We start from the raw sequence: 18,446 nt of genomic DNA, 5'->3' as shown, positions 1-18,446 counted from the left end.
AAAAAAGCAATATTTTACACTATTTACTATGTTAGCATGAATTGATGAAATGCTCGCGCAGTGTTCGTGCAGAGGTTATTTTCAATTCAATGTGTAATTTATGAAATGAATTTAAAAGGGTTGGCAGCGTGTATGATAGCTTCTGCATAGAATAGCTTGTCCGCGCAGTGACCACCTTCCACTGTTCTATGTAACGAGTGCCGTATGAATGGGTGTTTTTGGCAAGATGAGATAACTCGTGGAAAAACTTTAGGTTTTCTTTTATCTCTCGTTTGAACGCTATACTTAACTTGTAATTGTATAGGGTAAACACGCGGATGACATTTCCCTTCAAGAATAAATCTGAAGTATGGGAATTGTAGGGTACATTGAAAAGCGCCCGTAGAAATTTTTTCTGCAGTACATGAAGTCTTTCAAGATTTGTATATGTCGTCGTACCCCATACCAAAAAACAATAATACAAGGAAGAAAGAAAGAGCGCATTGTAAACAAGAAGCTTTATTTTAAAAGGTAATATCAATCTGTGACGCGCCATCATACCAACCACACGAGATAGCTTGCCTAAAACTGATTCGATGTGTAAATCCCAAAGCATATTTTGTGTGAAGGTAACTCCCAGTATTTTCACACTACTCACTATTTCTATTGCTTCATTTGTGTAAAGAAGGGTGATGTGATCGCAGGTTATCTGCTTAGATTTTGGTCTGAAAATCACGGCTTTTGTCTTTTTAGTATTAATTTGCAAAACGTTTGCTGCTGACCATTCTTGGAGCGCCCTTAGAGCAGTGTTGGTGTTATTCTGAAGGCTACCAAGTTCAGGTGACGAAAAAAATAGGCTAGCGTCGTCAGCGTACATAACGTATTTCGCATCACTGTAGATATTTACTAGGTCATTGATGTAAACTATAAAAAGAAATGGGCCGAGAATACTACCTTGAGGAACGCCTCTGCTGATGTGTTTTAAGTCTGAACGGTAATGCTCAATCTGGACGTACTGATGGCGATGATCTAGATACGACTTCACGAGGTTTAAGCAGTGCCCGCGAATACCATAGGTTTCAAGTTTTTTAAGTAGTATGGAATGATGGATACAATCAAATGCTTTACTGAAATCAATGTAAAGGCCGAGCACAAGATTCTTGCTTTCAAATTGTGTTAAAATGAATTCTTTTTGTTGTAGCAAGGCTAACTCAGTAGAAAGGTGTTTTCTAAATCCAAATTGGGCTGTAGATATAAGATTGTGCTTATCGAAAAAATTAGACATTTGCACGTGTATAAGTTTCTCCAGCCCTTTGGATAATACTGGTAATATCGAAATAGGTCTATAATTTTTGATATCGTTTATGTCACCTTTCTTAAAAAGCACAGAAACTCTTGCGATCTGCATCCTCCTGGGAAAGATAGCGCTCGCCAAAGACAGATTAAAGATGTAGGTAAGATATGGACAAATTAAATCAAGCACATACTTGATTGGACGAACCTGCATGCCCTCAACGTCACAACTTGAGCTATTTTTAAGCGAAAGAAAAACTGACAGTACTTCAGACTCTGTAAATGGGCGAAGGAAAAAGGAAGATGGATTGCTATCAGGCATAAATTTTGTAATATCAGCAGATGCACAAGAATTAGAATTGCTCACAAAATAATCATTAAATGTATTCGCCAAATCATCGCCCCATATTTCGTGGCCACCAAGAAATAGCTTTTCTACACGTGGAGACGATTTACGGCGATTTAAGACAGTATTAAGCTTTTTCCATAACATATCGGGTTTTTTTGAGCAGCTATCAAACTCAGCTTGAAAATAGCATTTCCTGTGTGACCTTAGTTCTTTGTTTAGTTTGTTTCTAAGCGACTTGTATTCTTTCAATATGCTTGGTTCCTTACTTTTAATGAACTTGTGATAAAGCGCATTTTTACACTTAATTTTTTGTAACAATTCAGGGGTTATCCATGGTTTTCTTATTTTTTTACCCAATTTAAACTTTTTTTGTGGGAAGTGACGCTTATACACACGAGAAATTTCATCAATAAGTTTACTGTATGCAATGTCAACGTCGTCTATTTTCAGAATTTGCGGAATATCGCTAAGTAGCAATTCAGCTCTAAAATTATCCAAACCTGTTTGTGTAATATTTTGAAAAGAAATGTACTGATGCTTTTCATTTATCGTGAAATTTTGCTTTCTTAGTAGAGCAAATATTGGGAGGTGGTCACTAAGGTCCCACGTTATTACACCACTGTTGGCTTTTGTAGAATCGATATTAGTAATAAATAAATCTAACAGTGTTTCGCTTTCAGTAGTTACCCTTGTCGGTACATAGATTAAATTTTCGCATCCGTTAGAAGTCAGCATGGTTAACATGGCCTTTTGTGGTGCAGAAATGGTCAACAGGTCGATATTAAAATCACCAGCAGACACCAAATAATCGCCAGTTTCTGAAACAAATGATAACAGCTGTTCATAGAAACAAAAGAAACTAGGAAGATTTCCACTTGGTGGTCTATAGCAAACGGAAAACATACAGTCATTCACACGAGCTGTTATTATTTCAAAATCATCACAACAGATACAAAAGTTGGAAAGCAGCTCGCAGTTTACGTGCTCTCTTAGCAACAGCATAACGCCACCGCCTCGGCGATTAGTTCTGTTTACACAATACGATTGATAAGACGGAAATTTGAACAAATCACGATCATCCCTGCACCAAGTTTCACTAAGCATTACTGCATCAAACAGAAAATGAAAACCATTGATGAAGTCATTTATATCTTCTTCCTTGTTATAGAGTGAACGAACGTTTAGATGAAGGCACTTCAAGGAATGTGCGTGATGACTTGTCACAAAAGCGTCTAGCTCGTGTGGAAGAAAGGGACTTTGACTAGCCATTTTGAGGAATGAAATAATCTAGATACAGTCAGCAACTAGCAGGCTTAGACGGGAAAGTCGGTCCTGTGACGCACTACTAACACGGAATCGCCGTCAGATTTGCGCAGTAGGATTTTCCCGTTCTTGTGCCAGGCGTATTTGTACCGATTTTCCCTCGCCCATTCCTTAGCCTCTCGAAGCAGTTGCCGACTTTGGCTGGTCAAGTTCTCTTGGATGAACAGGCTTGATTTCTTTTCTCTCAGTTTTGACCGGTTATGCAGCCATTCGTCTCTAACAGATTGTCTGACATACCGAACGATTATACCTGGTGTTTTGCCAAATTTGCATGGGAGGCGGTGAATGGCAGCGACGTCTGCTGCGTCCAGTGCACAAACGTCAATCATGCTGGCAACAGAATTTACCTTTGCAAGCAAATTTTCACCTTCAGAGACGCTTACACCATGTATTTCCAAGTTAAACTTGCGGCTTCTCCACTCGAGCTCATTTAAATCGGCCTCAAGTTTTTTTGAAGCATCATCACTAGCGCAGGTGTCCTGTTCAAGGCGTTCAAGTCTTTTCCGTATTTCTTTCGTATCTTTTTCTTGTGCGGCAAGCCTTGTCAACATCTCATCGTACTTGTCCGACATGAGCTGTATCGACCGCTCGATGTTTGGCACTGTTTCCCTGAGCGGCAACAACTCGTCTAACTTCTGACTTATGCCACTGAGAATAGATCTGATGTCAACTTCAGCTTCCGGCCTCCCTTCAGTGATCTCGACACTTTTTCCACTATCTTTGCACGTAGAGCAAACCCACTTTTGCCTAGCCGATTCGGACTTCTTTTTATACTGTTTTTCTGATATGCCTGCACATGTTCCAATGTGAAAACAGTGGCTACACTCGCCACATGCCACCGACAATTCATCGGATTTAATGGCATCGTTACATGTAGGGCATGCATTTAGTGTCGACATAGTACCAGGAAATGTAGCACACAGAACAAATACAATTCACTTGGCAGCAGCGGCAGCACAGAAAACTCGCTAAGAACAACAAAGCAAATTTGAACCGGGCGTGAACTAACCTGCGCAAACAGACGAAAATCAGTAGATCTGCCGGTTCTGCCACCGCTGCTGCCAAAGAGCCGCTGTCCTCAGGGTCGGTGACTTTTATAGTGAAGCTCGGTGATGGTGGTGGCCCCCAGCGGTAAGATCGTCGGTAGCTTCAGTTGGAGATATCAGTTGATCCGAAGAAATCGCGGCGTGAAAATGGCACACGATGCGATGAAACTTGATAGCAGGGAGATGGTTTCCACACAGGCCACCGACAGGAAGGCAGTGGTCGACGAAAAAAAAATCTGCGCAAACAGACGAAAATCAGTAGATCTGCCGGTTCTGCCACCGCTGCTGCCAAAGAGCCGCTGTCCTCAGGGTCGGTGACTTTTATAGTGAAGCTCGGTGATGGTGGTGGCCCCCAGCGGTAAGATCGTCGGTAGCTTCAGTTGGAGATATCAGTTGATCCGAAGAAATCGCGGCGTGAAAATGGCACACGATGCGATGAAACTTGATAGCAGGGAGATGGTTTCCACACAGGCCACCGACAGGAAGGCAGTGGTCGACGAAAAAAAAATCTGCGCAAACAGACGAAAATCAGTAGATCTGCCGGTTCTGCCACCGCTGCTGCCAAAGACTGGACTGTGAAACAGTAGTGCAATACCGGTACAAGGGTATTGTACCGGTATTGGACTGTGAAAGCAATGGACTGTGAAACAGTAGTGCAATACCGGTACAAGGGCAAGTCAGCAACAAGGCAACCGATGCATCCTCTGACATGCAATGTGAATTAGCAGCTACTTCTGCTCGCAAGATGATTTCGTTCACCCCGTACCTCATTATACAGTATGTGGACTTGTTCAAAGGCAATTATTCCGACGCCTTTGCAGCCATGCGCTTGGTTCGAACGCCTTCGCATACAGTGTCATTTGCAAGTAGAGCCTAGATTTCCACCGTAATTATGCAAGGCGTTTGAGCTGGCCATCATCTTGAATCTACTCATTCGGAGACGCAGCTGTACGTCTCTTAATTTTTATGCTCCAAGGCTGCGGCAACGTGCCAGTTACCTTGTGTGAGCAGCGAGTACCTGAACGTTACATTCAACTATCAGGCCACTCTTTTGTACCTCACCTGCAGGTGGAAGTATTTTTATTTCAGGTTGATTTGAAAATGCTGTGTGCTAGCATCTAAGGTGTGATTTTGGTGAATATTTTGGTAAAATAGGGTTCCATAGTGATTGTCTAGTTTGCATGTGGAGTGTTGTATCTGTGTTACGCGCACATATAACACAATTGTTTTCTTATCGCTCGTTGAGCAAAAGACTTAAATATGAGCTTGTGTGATGTGATATGCGCATAGAAGATCGCCAGTGCTCATGGTGTTGCTGCTGAGCAGCGCGAACCTGGCGAGTGGCGAAAAGGGAGGAAAAAGATGACAAACAGTACAGGTGCAAAGAGAAAACCAATGAAATACCAGCTAACACAATGACGATATAAGGAGTGCGCTACGTCAACCAAATAGGAGGAAAGTGGTCCAATCTGCAAGCACCACGAAGTTTTCAGAGGCAAATCACTTGTTGACGCAGCAAGGAAGAAAGCCACAATTAGAAGCCGACGAGTTGACCCAAGGAGTGTGACGCAGGAGGCAAGCTGGTTCTTCCGGCGAGAAGCAGGGGGGGGGGGAGGCAGTTCGCCAAGGTCACGGTCATGGTTTGCCGCTATTACCTGGTAGTGGTCAAGAGACGGAGCAGCATGCTTCGCTTGACCTCAAGCTTCGATGGCCCATGGGGCCAGCGGGAAGACACCGCAGCAACCAGGTCCACTGTCGCGCGTTAGCCCGAGGGCTTGGTTGTGGCTCCTGGTTCGCGCGTCCGTGAAGAATACTGCCTGACTTTGCCGGCTCTGTTTTAGATGCCTAGCTGCACCATCGTGCCTCTACCTGAGCATTGCCCTGCTTGTCGACTGATTTACTTCATGCTAGAATCTCTGAGCACGTATCTGGCCGCCAATGACGTCTTCGACACCTCAGCATATTAGCATCACTGGTGAGACTGTTTCACTTACGGTCGGCCAAGACTTGTTTTTGCGACTGCTTAGAGATTTGTACACAGGTGGTATGATGTCGTATTATCATCAGTGCGTATGGCCTGTTTCATGTTCGTGTGTTTTCATAAAGTAAAAGATCGTTTCACATAACGTTTCTATAGAGATAGTGTGAATGCTGACATGTATAAAATAGGACAAATACAGAAGAGTTCATGAGTACATAGCGATTGGCATTGTGACAGAAAATATTACTTTGTGGTGAGAAAATTTTGTCCCATTCAGGTTTTCGCTACTATACAACATGGTGGAAGATGGCAACCAACTTGACGGAGCAGAATTTTGGCATTTTTTTGTTTCAGATGATCGCGTTTGCTATTAACGCGCGACATGGTCAGAAAAAATTAAAAAAAAAAGGTAATTGCTTCAGCGCCTCATCAGCAACAACATTTCAGAGTTGAGCTACCACTGTACCAAACGATAAAAAAATATGTGTAAATACTGCTGTCCCATTGTTGTGAAGATGATATGGAAAGAAAGTGAAAAATTGGCTTCAGTTCATCGGCAAAAAAAATGCCACTTTGACATTTTTTTTCTCTCTAGTCACCAGCACATGGCATTGAAACAGTTTGCTTGCGATATACATAAAAGGTAAATAAGTTGTCTGCAAGGCATGCACCAGTAGACAGCACTCGCTGCCGTGGCCTCCCTTGCTGGAGGAGTGAGCTCCTAGCATTCCTTCGTATAAATCTAATTCGCTGCTGTCGCGTTCATTGCTTCACCCTTACGGGATAACTGTCACTTTTTCCGCAAAGTACACGGCCGACATAATCAACAGTACTGTAGCGTAGGTGCCTATAGAAATATGATTATCAGCTGGATTTGAATTATATACCCGGCTCCAAACGAGTCCTCTTTTCCTGGATCAGCTGTAGTGACGAAATCGCAAACATAGAAGAATTAGCTAGAGTGGGAAATCGCTGATGATGATTTTTCGCAGCTGACAGGTAAGAGGTGGGTGCGATTATGACGAAGGCCGTTGCTTTTAGATGGAGGCGACAGCATTTGCAGCATCTGCGCACGTTAAAAACACTAGGTGTAGAAAATGCCTCAACGAGCTTCCACAAGGGACCTTCACATAACCTGAAACACTTCAGGGCGCTGAGCGCCATAAATAAACACACCCGAACTAGCGCCAAGTATTGTGCGTTTCTAATGAGGAAGGTTATGCTTTAGCTCTTCAAAAAGGCCCTGCAATGTGGGCACTTCCTTAATGAAAACAGTGTTACTGTACTGTGTAAAGTAATATCTAAACCAAGCGGTTCACGTGCGCGACTGCGCCACAGCTCCAGGCCATTGATATTAGAGTTATCACGAGCAGCACTGAGTAAACGCTCTTTCTTGGGCGTTATTTCAGCTACACAGAAAAGGTTCGACTTTATTTGCATTTTAAACATTTCTTTTCACGCTTCCGCCTGGCAAAGCAGCCAAATAAAGAAGTGAGAGCTTTTCTTTGAAATGTTAAACCACTGTGATGCAAAAATAAATAAAGAAATATCTGTTCTTGTTTCCAATCTCTTTTGCTTTTTCACCTATTTTGGTAATGACTATACGATTGTTAGCTTTGAAAAAAGCGCCTTGGTAAACAGATTAGCAAGTTTTCCTTTTCGCATGTTTTTCACGTATTTTCTAACAGCTATGATGCTCGGCAACCAACAGATACCTATTTAAATAAAGGACTAGCGATTACACGGTGGTGCATAACTGTCTGAGGTGCAAATGTGGTATTATACGAAGTTGTAAATGCGCAGAAGCAGTTGTTCATGTCTTCGAGAATACCGCTGTTTCTTCACTAAAAATGCGTTCAATACACAAATGCCAGACGCTCCCTGTAGTCGACAACTAACGAATACAGGCAAGGTAGGATGAGATGCAAGAGTTAGCGTCCTCTTGTAGGATGGCTATGAAACCGGATGGTGGCAATGTACCGTAAAGCCAGCAGCCTGGCGTTAATTGGTTTGGTATACTTAACAAACGCGGTGCAGGCCTTCAAGCATTTTGACGGGCGTAATGTTGTTGTTGTGGATTTTATGCGCCTGGAAAGCAGGATACTGTCAGAAAACAGTAACACATGAAGATATTTAACGTTATCTAATTATAAGTACACCGACCACTAGCTCTTCACCTCAGTCGAATTACGGCTGCCGTGACCAGTTTGCCATCTCCCGCGCTCTGGGATAGCAGTCGAGCTCCATTACTTTGACCTAGGTAGCACGTTGTCTGGCAAGAGATCCCGTTGACAGACACGCATGGTAGAAGAGTGAAATAGCGGCCAGGAAACACTTTACGATTTGAATACCTAATGTGAATCACTTAACCAGTGTATGATTTAAGGTTACCTGCCCAATAGAAAATCTCAGGTATAATTTATTATCATAATTCACTGTATCAATCGAGTGCACATATTGTCTTATTAGGCACGTAGTGCGTACCCCGCCCTTTATTCTTATTCTTCATTTCTTTATTTCTTTAATCTTATTCTTTATTTCTTTATTTATTTGAATATACTGCAGATCTAATGCGGGGCTATAGCAGGAGTGGATGAGTTATACAAAACTAATACAAACAGAGCAACAACAATGAAACAATAAAACTATATACAAAAAACATCACTATGGTATAGTAAACACGGTCTTTACCTATTTTCTAAATGGGCAATGGCGGTATCAGTGAAATTTTGTAAAAATAGTGAACGAATACTGCCTGGTAGGGAATTCAAGAGGTCTATAGTACGTGGGAAAAAACTAAATTTGAATGTGTTAGTACGAGCAAATAAAGACTTTATGTTCAAGATGTGGGAGCTGCGGGTGCAAGATTCTTCCATAAATGCAATGTGGTTACCACCAAAGATGCCAGGAGAGGCGTTGATAACTGTATATAATAGTTTTAAAGATTCGATGCAATAACGAGAATGTAATGGTACAATGTTCAGTGATTGAGCCTGTGTTGGTGAGAAGTTGTGGCTGTAGTTACGGCATATGAAGCGGATGGCCTTACGTTGAACACTGTCGAGGATTTTTAGGTCACCTTGTTTGTGAGTGTTTCCAGAATGATCACTTCGTATTCTCCTCTAAAGTTACTCATACATGACACATAGAAAGTTCAATATTTCAAACGGCCGGCATTAGGTGACGTCTTGTTCATTTTTCCCCGGCCTCCCTTGGCTGTGTCAAACTTCTTCACTGACCAAGCCCATGCGAGAGTAATGTTCGCTACTGCGATTCGCTAACTGAGGTGTGTTTAAGAATGCTGGGACGCTGTCAATATGCTGTCATTATTAAGACTGCTTCTATCGATTCCATGGCCACGATCATACGGAGAAGTATATCATAAAGGACACATTGGTAGGCACAATTTTTTGTCGCATTTTAAAAAATGTAGCCAGTTTACATCATATCGTATTGACGCAGAGCCACAAACTTACGCTCTCAGCTACGGCTATTAAAAATGCATTAGTATATAGTCCTTACCATTACTCACAAAGAGCAACACTGTCTTGCAAATAACCGCTACAGTAGTTGACGGATTGACCCACGAGGGTGTTTGCTTGAATTTCACGTATAAAAAATCGCAAAGTTTGCTTCATTTGGTTAAAATGATTACAAATATTTGCAGTGATTGCATACTGCACAAAACGCGCACTGGAAATACCACTTTTCAAATAAAATACGCTAGCATTCAACAGCTAAAGCAGTGTCTTTTTGCTGCACTTTTAATACGTTTCGAGATGCAGCCCTAATTTACTTTTGCAATGAAAACATTTGTAGCTGAGTATGTCCAACAGTAGAAGTGATGCGTGCTCTAAGCTTTTCGATAAGAAAACAATAAGACTATGTTAATCAGGGTTCACGCTAATACTTCAGAAATGTCTCCAGAGGCATAGTTTGTTGGTCGGCCACACTGCCATAATGAATTGCGAATTAACGTAGGAGATATACAAAAATGCGGCTGATCGCTATTTCTCGGGATCGGTAAAACACGAAAGTAAAACATTTCTTCCCAGAGTTCGTTGAACGTTTATTGTGCATTGCTTCACCTCAAGGCCAAAGAAACGGATGCTACAGCAACAAACTGCAAAATCACGCGAGGAACGGCATGTAGCAGTAACTCGAAACTTCCAACGCGCACCTCACGCAGAAAGCACTCACGAAATGAGCATACACAGGACGAGCGCAGTCTAAGAAGAGGTACAGCTTGACACATAAAGCGCCCTGTAGAAACATAAAGAAAGGCGCACGAAACGAACGCACAAGCGCACCCAGGACAAGGGTGAACAATTGTCAAGATTCTCACATCTATGTGTGTGAGCGCCGTGCTTCTCTTGTAAACGCGCCCGCGGCAGCGAGTGAAGTGACCTTCGTGCAACTCGCAACACGACTCTGATAAGCGCGCACGCAGGGGAGATCCCGCTTCGCGTGGAGGCGGCGCTCTTCAAAACGCGAGAGGCGATCAGCTTGAGAGCGGGCCATACGCGCGCTTGTCCGGCCATATCACTACTGATGACAAAAACTCACTGAATCTGCTAAGCTCCAAGGAGTGCTAAATGGTATCTGGTGTATATCAATGGCTTGCTGTTAGTACTCCTGGCTATGCGTGCACTGGGGCGCATTGGTTAGGGCCGCGCGATGCTGTACGAGAGGTCGCCGATTCGACGCCCCACAGCAGAGGATTCACATATCGTTTCTTTTTTCAACTTTACAGTCTATTTTATATATTTTACAATGTCATATATGTAACAAAAATACGTCGTTGGAGCCGTGGTGGGCCTCGGCATAAAACACTGTTAAAAAAATCGCCAGGCCTGCACGGTAGGCGCAGCGCAGTCTAAGCGAAAGGTAGAAGAGCAGCCTTTCAGAGCCTTTTCAAAACACTAGTTGGGTAACTACTGCAAGAACAGTAGCTTGGTACCTGCAAGGGCATTAACAATAGGCCTTTGGGTAGTAGGCTGGCATTCGATATGCTATTTTTCTTCATTCTTCTGAGAAGCGTGGTATTTGCTAAACACATGCAAGGAATTCTGTGCCAATTGTCCATGCAGTCGCTGATGGCGATGAGGAATTATGGCTGAAGTGGGTATGCGCTACAGTTAACAGGAGAACAAGAACAAGCTTTTGTGATGATTTGGAGCGTTGGACGGCCCACTCGTTGTGCTATTCGCATGGTGCGATGGCTGGTTATTCTTTCGCTGTTGTAAAACGCAATATAGGTTGTATTAACGCGATTGATTTCTTGACACCAAGCCTGCCTAAGGCAAGTTTTAGAACAAGTCACAAGCACCGGTCTTGCTAAGTGGAAGACTACTAGGCTGGCACACAGTGGACCCGAGTTCGAGCCCCACTGTGCCATTGGGCTGGGTCATGCCTGCCTGAAGCAAGTTTGACAACAAGTTACATGCACTAGCGTAATTAATTCGTAGAATATTGGGCTGCACCCAGCATATCCGGGTTCAAGCCTCACTGTGTCATTGTCTTTTTTTTTTCAATTTGGCGCGATGTGGTTACGGACACCGGCAACGGGGGCGGTGGTGGGCAACAACTGGGCGTGACCCGAAAAGTGATCTCATAACAGCTTTTGCTGTAAAAAATTCCAGCGATAAAGTGCTCTGCGCAGTTTGTTTTACCGAATGCTTGTACGTCATCCTGGGTCAGCGATTAGCGCGCTCAGATGTTGTCCCAAAGGTCGCGATCTCAGCTGCGGTGGTCTGATTTCGGTATATTTGTAGCGCTGGAGATCCGTGTACTTTTCTATGTCATTCCACGTTAATTAACACCAGATGAGCATCCCTCATGGTGGTATCTTAGTTTGGGGACGTGAAAACCCAGATATTACTGGCATCAATACGGCCTTGTTTCGCCTCAGTATAGCGTTGGTGGCATTACAACTGGGAATTTTTCGTACCATCTCCTGCCCCGTCCTCGAAATTCTTTGACCAGCTCCCAACTTTGCTATCTCCTTCTTTTTCTGTCACTTGCCTGCCCTATTTCTTTATCTATCTATATCTTTCCTATATTCGTTTACGTCCACCCTTCTTTCATCCCCTACAAGGCGCTGAGCCGTGTTCCGTAAGGGCTGCAGAAAATAGGGCCTTGTTTTTTCAACACCACGCTTTCATTCAATCATCAAGCGGTTTAAGAAGTGGGACAACATGAACATATGCCATCATATTTCCTGTGTCATTTTGACTTGCCAATTTCAGGAGGTACCAGTCGAATACGTAAAGTAAAACAATGCACAGCCACTATATCTCTCATGATGGAATATCGCAAAGCCATGCTGCAGTTTGTGTTGTTGTGTAGTAGGTACACCAGAAAAAATTGTTCCGGACTATTTTATCTGATGTACTTCAAAGAGTAACTGTGTTTCTAAGGCCATGTACGAATGATTGAAAGTCAATTGTAGTAGTCATGTTTTTTTCTGCGCTTACCTCCTGCGGTGGTCGTTGACGATGTGGTCGTGGTTGATGGTGTGGTCGTGGTTGCCTGTGTGGTCGTGGTTGACGGTGTGGTCATGGTTGACGATGTGTTCGAGGTTGACGGTGTAGCCGTAACTGGCAGAGAATAGAGCAAAAAAAAAAACAGAATCAGTTGAGGGCGAAGCAAAAGTAAAAGTAGCAGTGGTTTTTATCTGCTCCCACTCAGCTCTAGAAAAGGCTGGTTTACATGATTACAGCTATTTCACGGACAGATGTGAATTTTGTGCTGTTCGCTCTCTAAACCTGAAATTTCTTTTAATGTGCAATGAATAAGTTTTTAAAATAGAAGAAGCAGGAATGTCAAAAGAAAGCCTGCTATTAGTAAGTGCTCCAACCGCACAGGCTAGTGTGTAACAGAAAATACGCATGCGCCTTTCCAACATATAATGCCTTCTAAAAGAACTATTGTCGGTTGGAGCATGTTTAATTTGTGGAATTACCCTGTAACAGCCTTAGCGTCAACCACAAAGTCAATAGAAAGTGCCTCAGCTGTATCGGATACGGCAGTTGCAACAGTATCAAAACCAAGTACTACCGGCAACACCCAAAAAACCCGTGCAACGCATGCCCCATCCCGCCATACAGCATTCAAAAATTGACCTCATGAAATTCGATGACTAAATCTCGTTGTGGGCGTCTTTTTTTGGTGAAGTTTAGTCAACTAATTTACAACAATGGTGGGCTCACCGACAGAGACCGGTTCGCCTATTTGCGTTCCGGTTCTGACCAGTAACACGACATCGGCTGTAGCCGGACTTCCAGCAACGGCAGGCTGCTGTTTTGAAGCACTGGATATTTTAAAAGAGCGCTTTGCCAAAAGCGACGTTATCCTTCAGTCTCACAAGGAGTGACCCATCGAAGCGCAACCCGTCCAGTCGTCGAATGAGTTTCGAGAACTTTAAAGCCTTTAGGACACGGTTTAATCCTAAACGCGTGCCCTCAAGATTCTCGGAGTATCGGAGGACACTTACTCACCAATGTCCCACCACATCCTGCGTAAGTCGCTTCCTCACATTCTCATCCTCGTCTCCAACCAAACCATCGCACGCTAACGCACTGATCATCCAATCCGGCAAAAACAGAAGAACAGAAGGCGATTATTCATTTTTACTGCATTTTATTCGAACGAAAATAGAGGTTCGAGAGCGAACAGTCCTGCAGGTTTCTGTAAGAGAGGAGGCATCGAAGACCCATGTTGAAGATTCTCACATTAAGGCGACAGCCTCTTTGTGACATCCATCAACCACGGAGTGTTCGACCTCATCCATAAAACCTCTTCCCCAGATTAACGCCTGCTTTTTCAGTGACTGTACCGAGCAGTGCGACTTTCACATATGACAAGAAGATCAGGAAAAGCGCCTACAAAGTTCTGGTCACTGCTTGGGCTGTACAGTGTACAAAGAATACAAAGTGCAGTCGACGTCATGCGGATACAATGTGCAACCTGCGGGTGATGAAATCTATTACCCCTTCCCAGAGGTCACCAAAACCGGCACAACTCAAGTTTATTGAAACTGACAACTGGAAACGGCAGGTATATCTCCAGAATGCTGTTGCTTGGGCAGCCGGCGAAGAAGGCAAAACTACAGTTGGAGCTTTATTTGACGGAGGCAGGCAGCGCAGTTTCGTGACGAATCAATTGGCCGAGAAGTTGCATTGTCGAGTACTTGCTCATGGGCCCTTGCGGGGGAATATTTCGGAGAACAACATGATGAGAATTCCTTCCCGCGTGTGTTTTTTACCGTGAGTTCTGTGTGTCACTGCAGCTAGAAGCCCTCGTCACGACGATCAGCCACCAATCCAATCCACGACCGAGTAAAGACTCCATCGGCTAGCTCGAACACTAAGGGCATTAATTCTCTTACATTGGTCAAGCTGAGAGCCCAAACTCTGTTGGAATCTTTATTGACAGTGACTATTACTGGTCTTTTGTCAGTGAAAGAATTGAGAATTGAGGAAACGGACTAACATTTGTCGAGACTTACTTAGGATGGATGCTACATAATTGTAGCCACTCATTTTAACAAAGTCATAGTGCTCAAAACCGCAGTGAAGGACCATATATCTATTTAAAGAACGACAATCTCATGGAATACATAAGAATAATGTCCGAGAAATATGACGCCACCTTAAACAGTAAAGCAGAAGCTGGTTCAGTCGAAAACATGTCAAAACAGTGGTAAGACGCCAACAAGACAGCATGTGTCTCAATTCAGTAACACGTGTCAGCTTCGAGAAATGCATGTGATCTTGGTAATAAGTCTAAGCAGCCTCCGGACTTCTAATTCAAACAGAAAGAAGGGCATGCTAAACCGACGTATTGACGCGTGTTGCGAAAACGCTCAGAAAATAATCAGGCAAAAGACTGACAAAAAACTGCGGACGACATCTCGCTTATGTTACCCACGTGGCACGTGGAAGTCTTCCCCAGTTAAAAGGAAAAGCCCCGGAAAACAGAGCACTGCTGACGTTCTCACAAGTGGAGCACCCACACGCGAATTAAAGTCGAACTCTGCCTGGTGGGCAGGACTAAGATGGCTTACTTGTGAAGAGACTAATTAGTGAACACCACACATCTCCATCAACTCTATCATGCTACTGCTTGGTTACGATGACATGCTTCGAAAGCGGTGCTGGAAAGTGAGTCACAGTGAGCCTTAAAAGAAAAGGGAAAAAAATGCCGCCATATCCACGAAGTGAATGATGATGAGTGGGCGAAGCTCCGGAGGTAAACCTGGTAAACCATGAATCTTCCGTACCTTTTGCCCACTCGATTTTATTACAATGCTCCCCCTAGCGTACGTCGCCGCACTAAATCGAACGATTGCCTTTCACCGATGATGACACGTGCCGTATGTGACATTATTCCTATTTTATAACATCTCGCATCTTTCATCGTCAACTACAAGTACCGCCGTCTAGTTTATAACATCTTGCATCTCTTCATCATCAGCTACAAGTCCCGCCATCTAGTGAACACTGAAAGAACTAAACGAGAGGTGGCAACATGCTGGAGACGGTGCCGCCATCTAGTGAACACTGCAAGAACTAAACGAGAGGAGGCGACATGGATGGATGGATGGATGGATGCTATGAGCGTCCCCTTTATAACGGGGTGGTGACAAGTATGCCACCAGGCTCGACAAAAAAAAAACCCTTTTTTTTATGTTGGCCTAATGCCTCTACTTCGATAAATTCTATCTTAATGGAAAAAAAGGTAAATTTTCAGCTTAAGTTCTCTGCCATTTACGGCACACTGTCCATATTTTATTTTTCCAATATTTATTTTTGTCCTTTCTCTCTAATTTTCTGCCACCAATACTCTAACCGTCTGTTACATTTGCAGGGGGTGTTATAGCAACGTGCAGGTTCTTAGTTAATGGGTGTCCGAGCCGTCGCCCCAGACTCCCACGAAAAGACGAGGCCGTTTGTACGCCACACTTTATACACACGAAAAACGAACACACATAACATGGACAGGCTATTTAAAGAATCCTTCACTGTCTCTGTGAACTATCAAAGTCCTAAACTAACCGTCCCTCCTTTTTAGCATGGACACAAGACATGAGGTCGGTCTCACCGAGGTTCGTTGCTACGTCTTGAGCTGGCTTGCGTTGTCCGCACGGTCAACCAGGCGACTAGTTGATGGGTAGGCTCCGCCCCCGCAGCCACGTCGCGGCTGGACACATCTGCTGGAGCTCGTGCCCGTAGCCCTACAGCTCCGCGTTGCTCGCACGGTAGACCAGGTGGACCAGTTGGCGCGGTAGACCAGGCACTACCACCGGCCGCGTCCCGGCCGGACACCTCTGCTGGAACTCGTGCCCGTAGCCCGACAGCTCCGCGTGTCCTCAAGCACAGGATGCCTTGAAGCCGCAGCACGTCAGCGACGCACGGCCGTGGCAGGTAGAACGTGGCAGGTAGGCCGGGCTCGACTGTTACTAGGCTCGGGTCCGGAACCCAACGGCCGAGTCGAGAGCCCCGTCTTCCTCGTTCCTTCTCGTACCTTCGCCGCCACGCTCCTCAGCGCTCGTGCTACCTTCGTCGTTGTCTGCTTCAAGCGCGCACTTTGTATGGCGCGCACTTTGAATGGCGCGCACTTTGAAGCTTCGCGCACGACACATATCACAAAAGCCCCCCCTTAAATGAGTTTTTTCTTTCTTTTTTTTTTAAAAAAAAAAAAAAAACTGCTGACACGTGCGCGGTCTGTAAACCCCTTCACTGTATATGTCCTCTGTATAGTTCACATGTCGAGGTCCAATATTTACTAAATACACAAGAACACCGTTAAATACACTGACATACTTTGAGTGTCCAACACCCAATATCACAGTGCATGAAGTCCGAACTCTTGGCTCACAATCTACTCATGAAGTCCGCACCGGTATTCTCCGACCCTTTTATATGCTGAATGCTAAATGAGTATTCTTGCAATGCCAGGCTCCACCTCAGGACCCTACTGTTCAAGTGTTTGGCTCGGGCTAAGTACTGTAGAGGTTGGTGATCTGTTTGTACAACAAACTGGTTCCCATACAAAAAAATGTGAAACCTCTGTACCGCCCATACCAATGCCAAACACTCCCTCTCTATGGTAGAGTAATTCTTTTCCCGGGGCAGCAACTGGCGGCTTGCATAAGATACAGGGTGTAACAATCCGTCATGTTCCTGCATTAATATCGCTCCGATGCAGGTGTCAGATGCGTCCGACCGAAGTACAAACCTTCGCTCCGGATCAGGAGCCTTTACAATTGGTCCAGAAGCAAGGGCTTGCTTAAGTGTTTCGAATGCCGCCTCTCTTTCAGGATTCCAACAAATCTTATTTCTCTCCTTTTTCCTAGTTAGTTCGGTGAGAGGCTGAGCTTTCTCCGCATAATGGGGAATCATATCGCGGTAATATCCCGCCAATCCAAGAAACGATCGAAGCTGCTTCTTTGTTTGAGGTTTTTGTGCATTGGCAATCTTCTCGACAGTACTATCCACTGCTCGGATGGTCCCTCCTCCTAAACGATGGCCTAAAAATACGACGGAAGTCATAGCGATTTCGCATTTCTGGGGTTTGATAGTCAATCCTGCTTCTCTCACTCTGTGCAGGAATTGCTGCAATGTGTCTACATGCTCTTTCCATGTCATAGTAGCGATGAGAACATCGTCTATATAATGCGCTACGTTCGGGAGGCCTTGGAGAAGTGTTCTCATCAAACGCGTGAACACTGCAGACGCAGTTTTGATTCCAAATGGCATGTAGATAAAGTGGTAATGTCCGGTCTGAGTTGAAAATGCGGTTACCGATCTCGACTCCAGTTCCAGTGGAACTTGCCAGTATCCTTTGGTAAGATCGAATTTCGAGAAAAACCTCTTGGTCCCAACCTCTGCGAACATCATATCCGTCCGTGGTATGGGTTCCGCATCTGATATCAACACCTCGTTGATGCGACGAAAGTCTATGCATGTCCGATAAGTTTGATCTGGCTTCTTAATTAGCACCAAGGGGGAATTGTATGGCGAATTGGATCGCTCAATCACCCCGAGCTTGAGCATATCTCGAACTTCCTTTTCAACCACTTCTTTCATCGCCAGTGGTAGTGGGTACTGCGGAGTGCAAATCGGATCCGGTGTTGTCAGTCGAAGCGGGCATTCCAGCAAATTGGTCTTTCCTGGCATTTCGGAAAACACATCTTGGTATTTGGTCAGAATCCGCTGGAGCTCAGCACCTTCCTCTTCAGCCAGCCCTTCACCTATATTAATTGTCTCCACCCCAGTCCCTTGGTCAATAGTGTAAACTGGTATAGGTGAATCTGCCTCCTCTTCTTCCATCACTACGAATGACGCTGTTTGTGTAAACCTCTCCGGTTCGCGATCCTCGTAACGCTTTAACATGTTGATGTGGAACAACTTGGTGTCACGTCCCAAGTCCAACCAGTAGTCATGACTGCCCTTTTTCCCTGTGACCTTAA

At 44.4% G+C, this 18,446-nt stretch overlaps 1 protein-coding gene across 3 annotated transcripts in view; it reads right to left on the bottom strand.

Moving 5' to 3' along the window:
• LOC119179561 (uncharacterized) overlaps positions 1 to 18,446 on the bottom strand; it is a 93,621-nt gene that overhangs the window by 36,896 nt on the left and 38,279 nt on the right. For all 3 annotated transcript variants that reach the window (XM_075869140.1, XM_075869142.1, XM_075869141.1), the window contains one exon: positions 12,448 to 12,570. In XM_075869140.1, coding sequence (XP_075725255.1) covers positions 12,448 to 12,570 — 123 coding nt within the window. The remainder of the gene's footprint in view (positions 1 to 12,447; positions 12,571 to 18,446) is intronic.

Source organism: Rhipicephalus microplus, chromosome 7 (genome assembly GCF_043290135.1).
Source record: "Rhipicephalus microplus isolate Deutch F79 chromosome 7, USDA_Rmic, whole genome shotgun sequence".
Classification (NCBI taxonomy): Eukaryota; Metazoa; Arthropoda; class Arachnida; order Ixodida; family Ixodidae; genus Rhipicephalus; species Rhipicephalus microplus.
The sequence above is the reverse complement of the archived record's forward strand: the minus strand, read 5'-3'. Positions and strand labels throughout refer to the sequence as shown.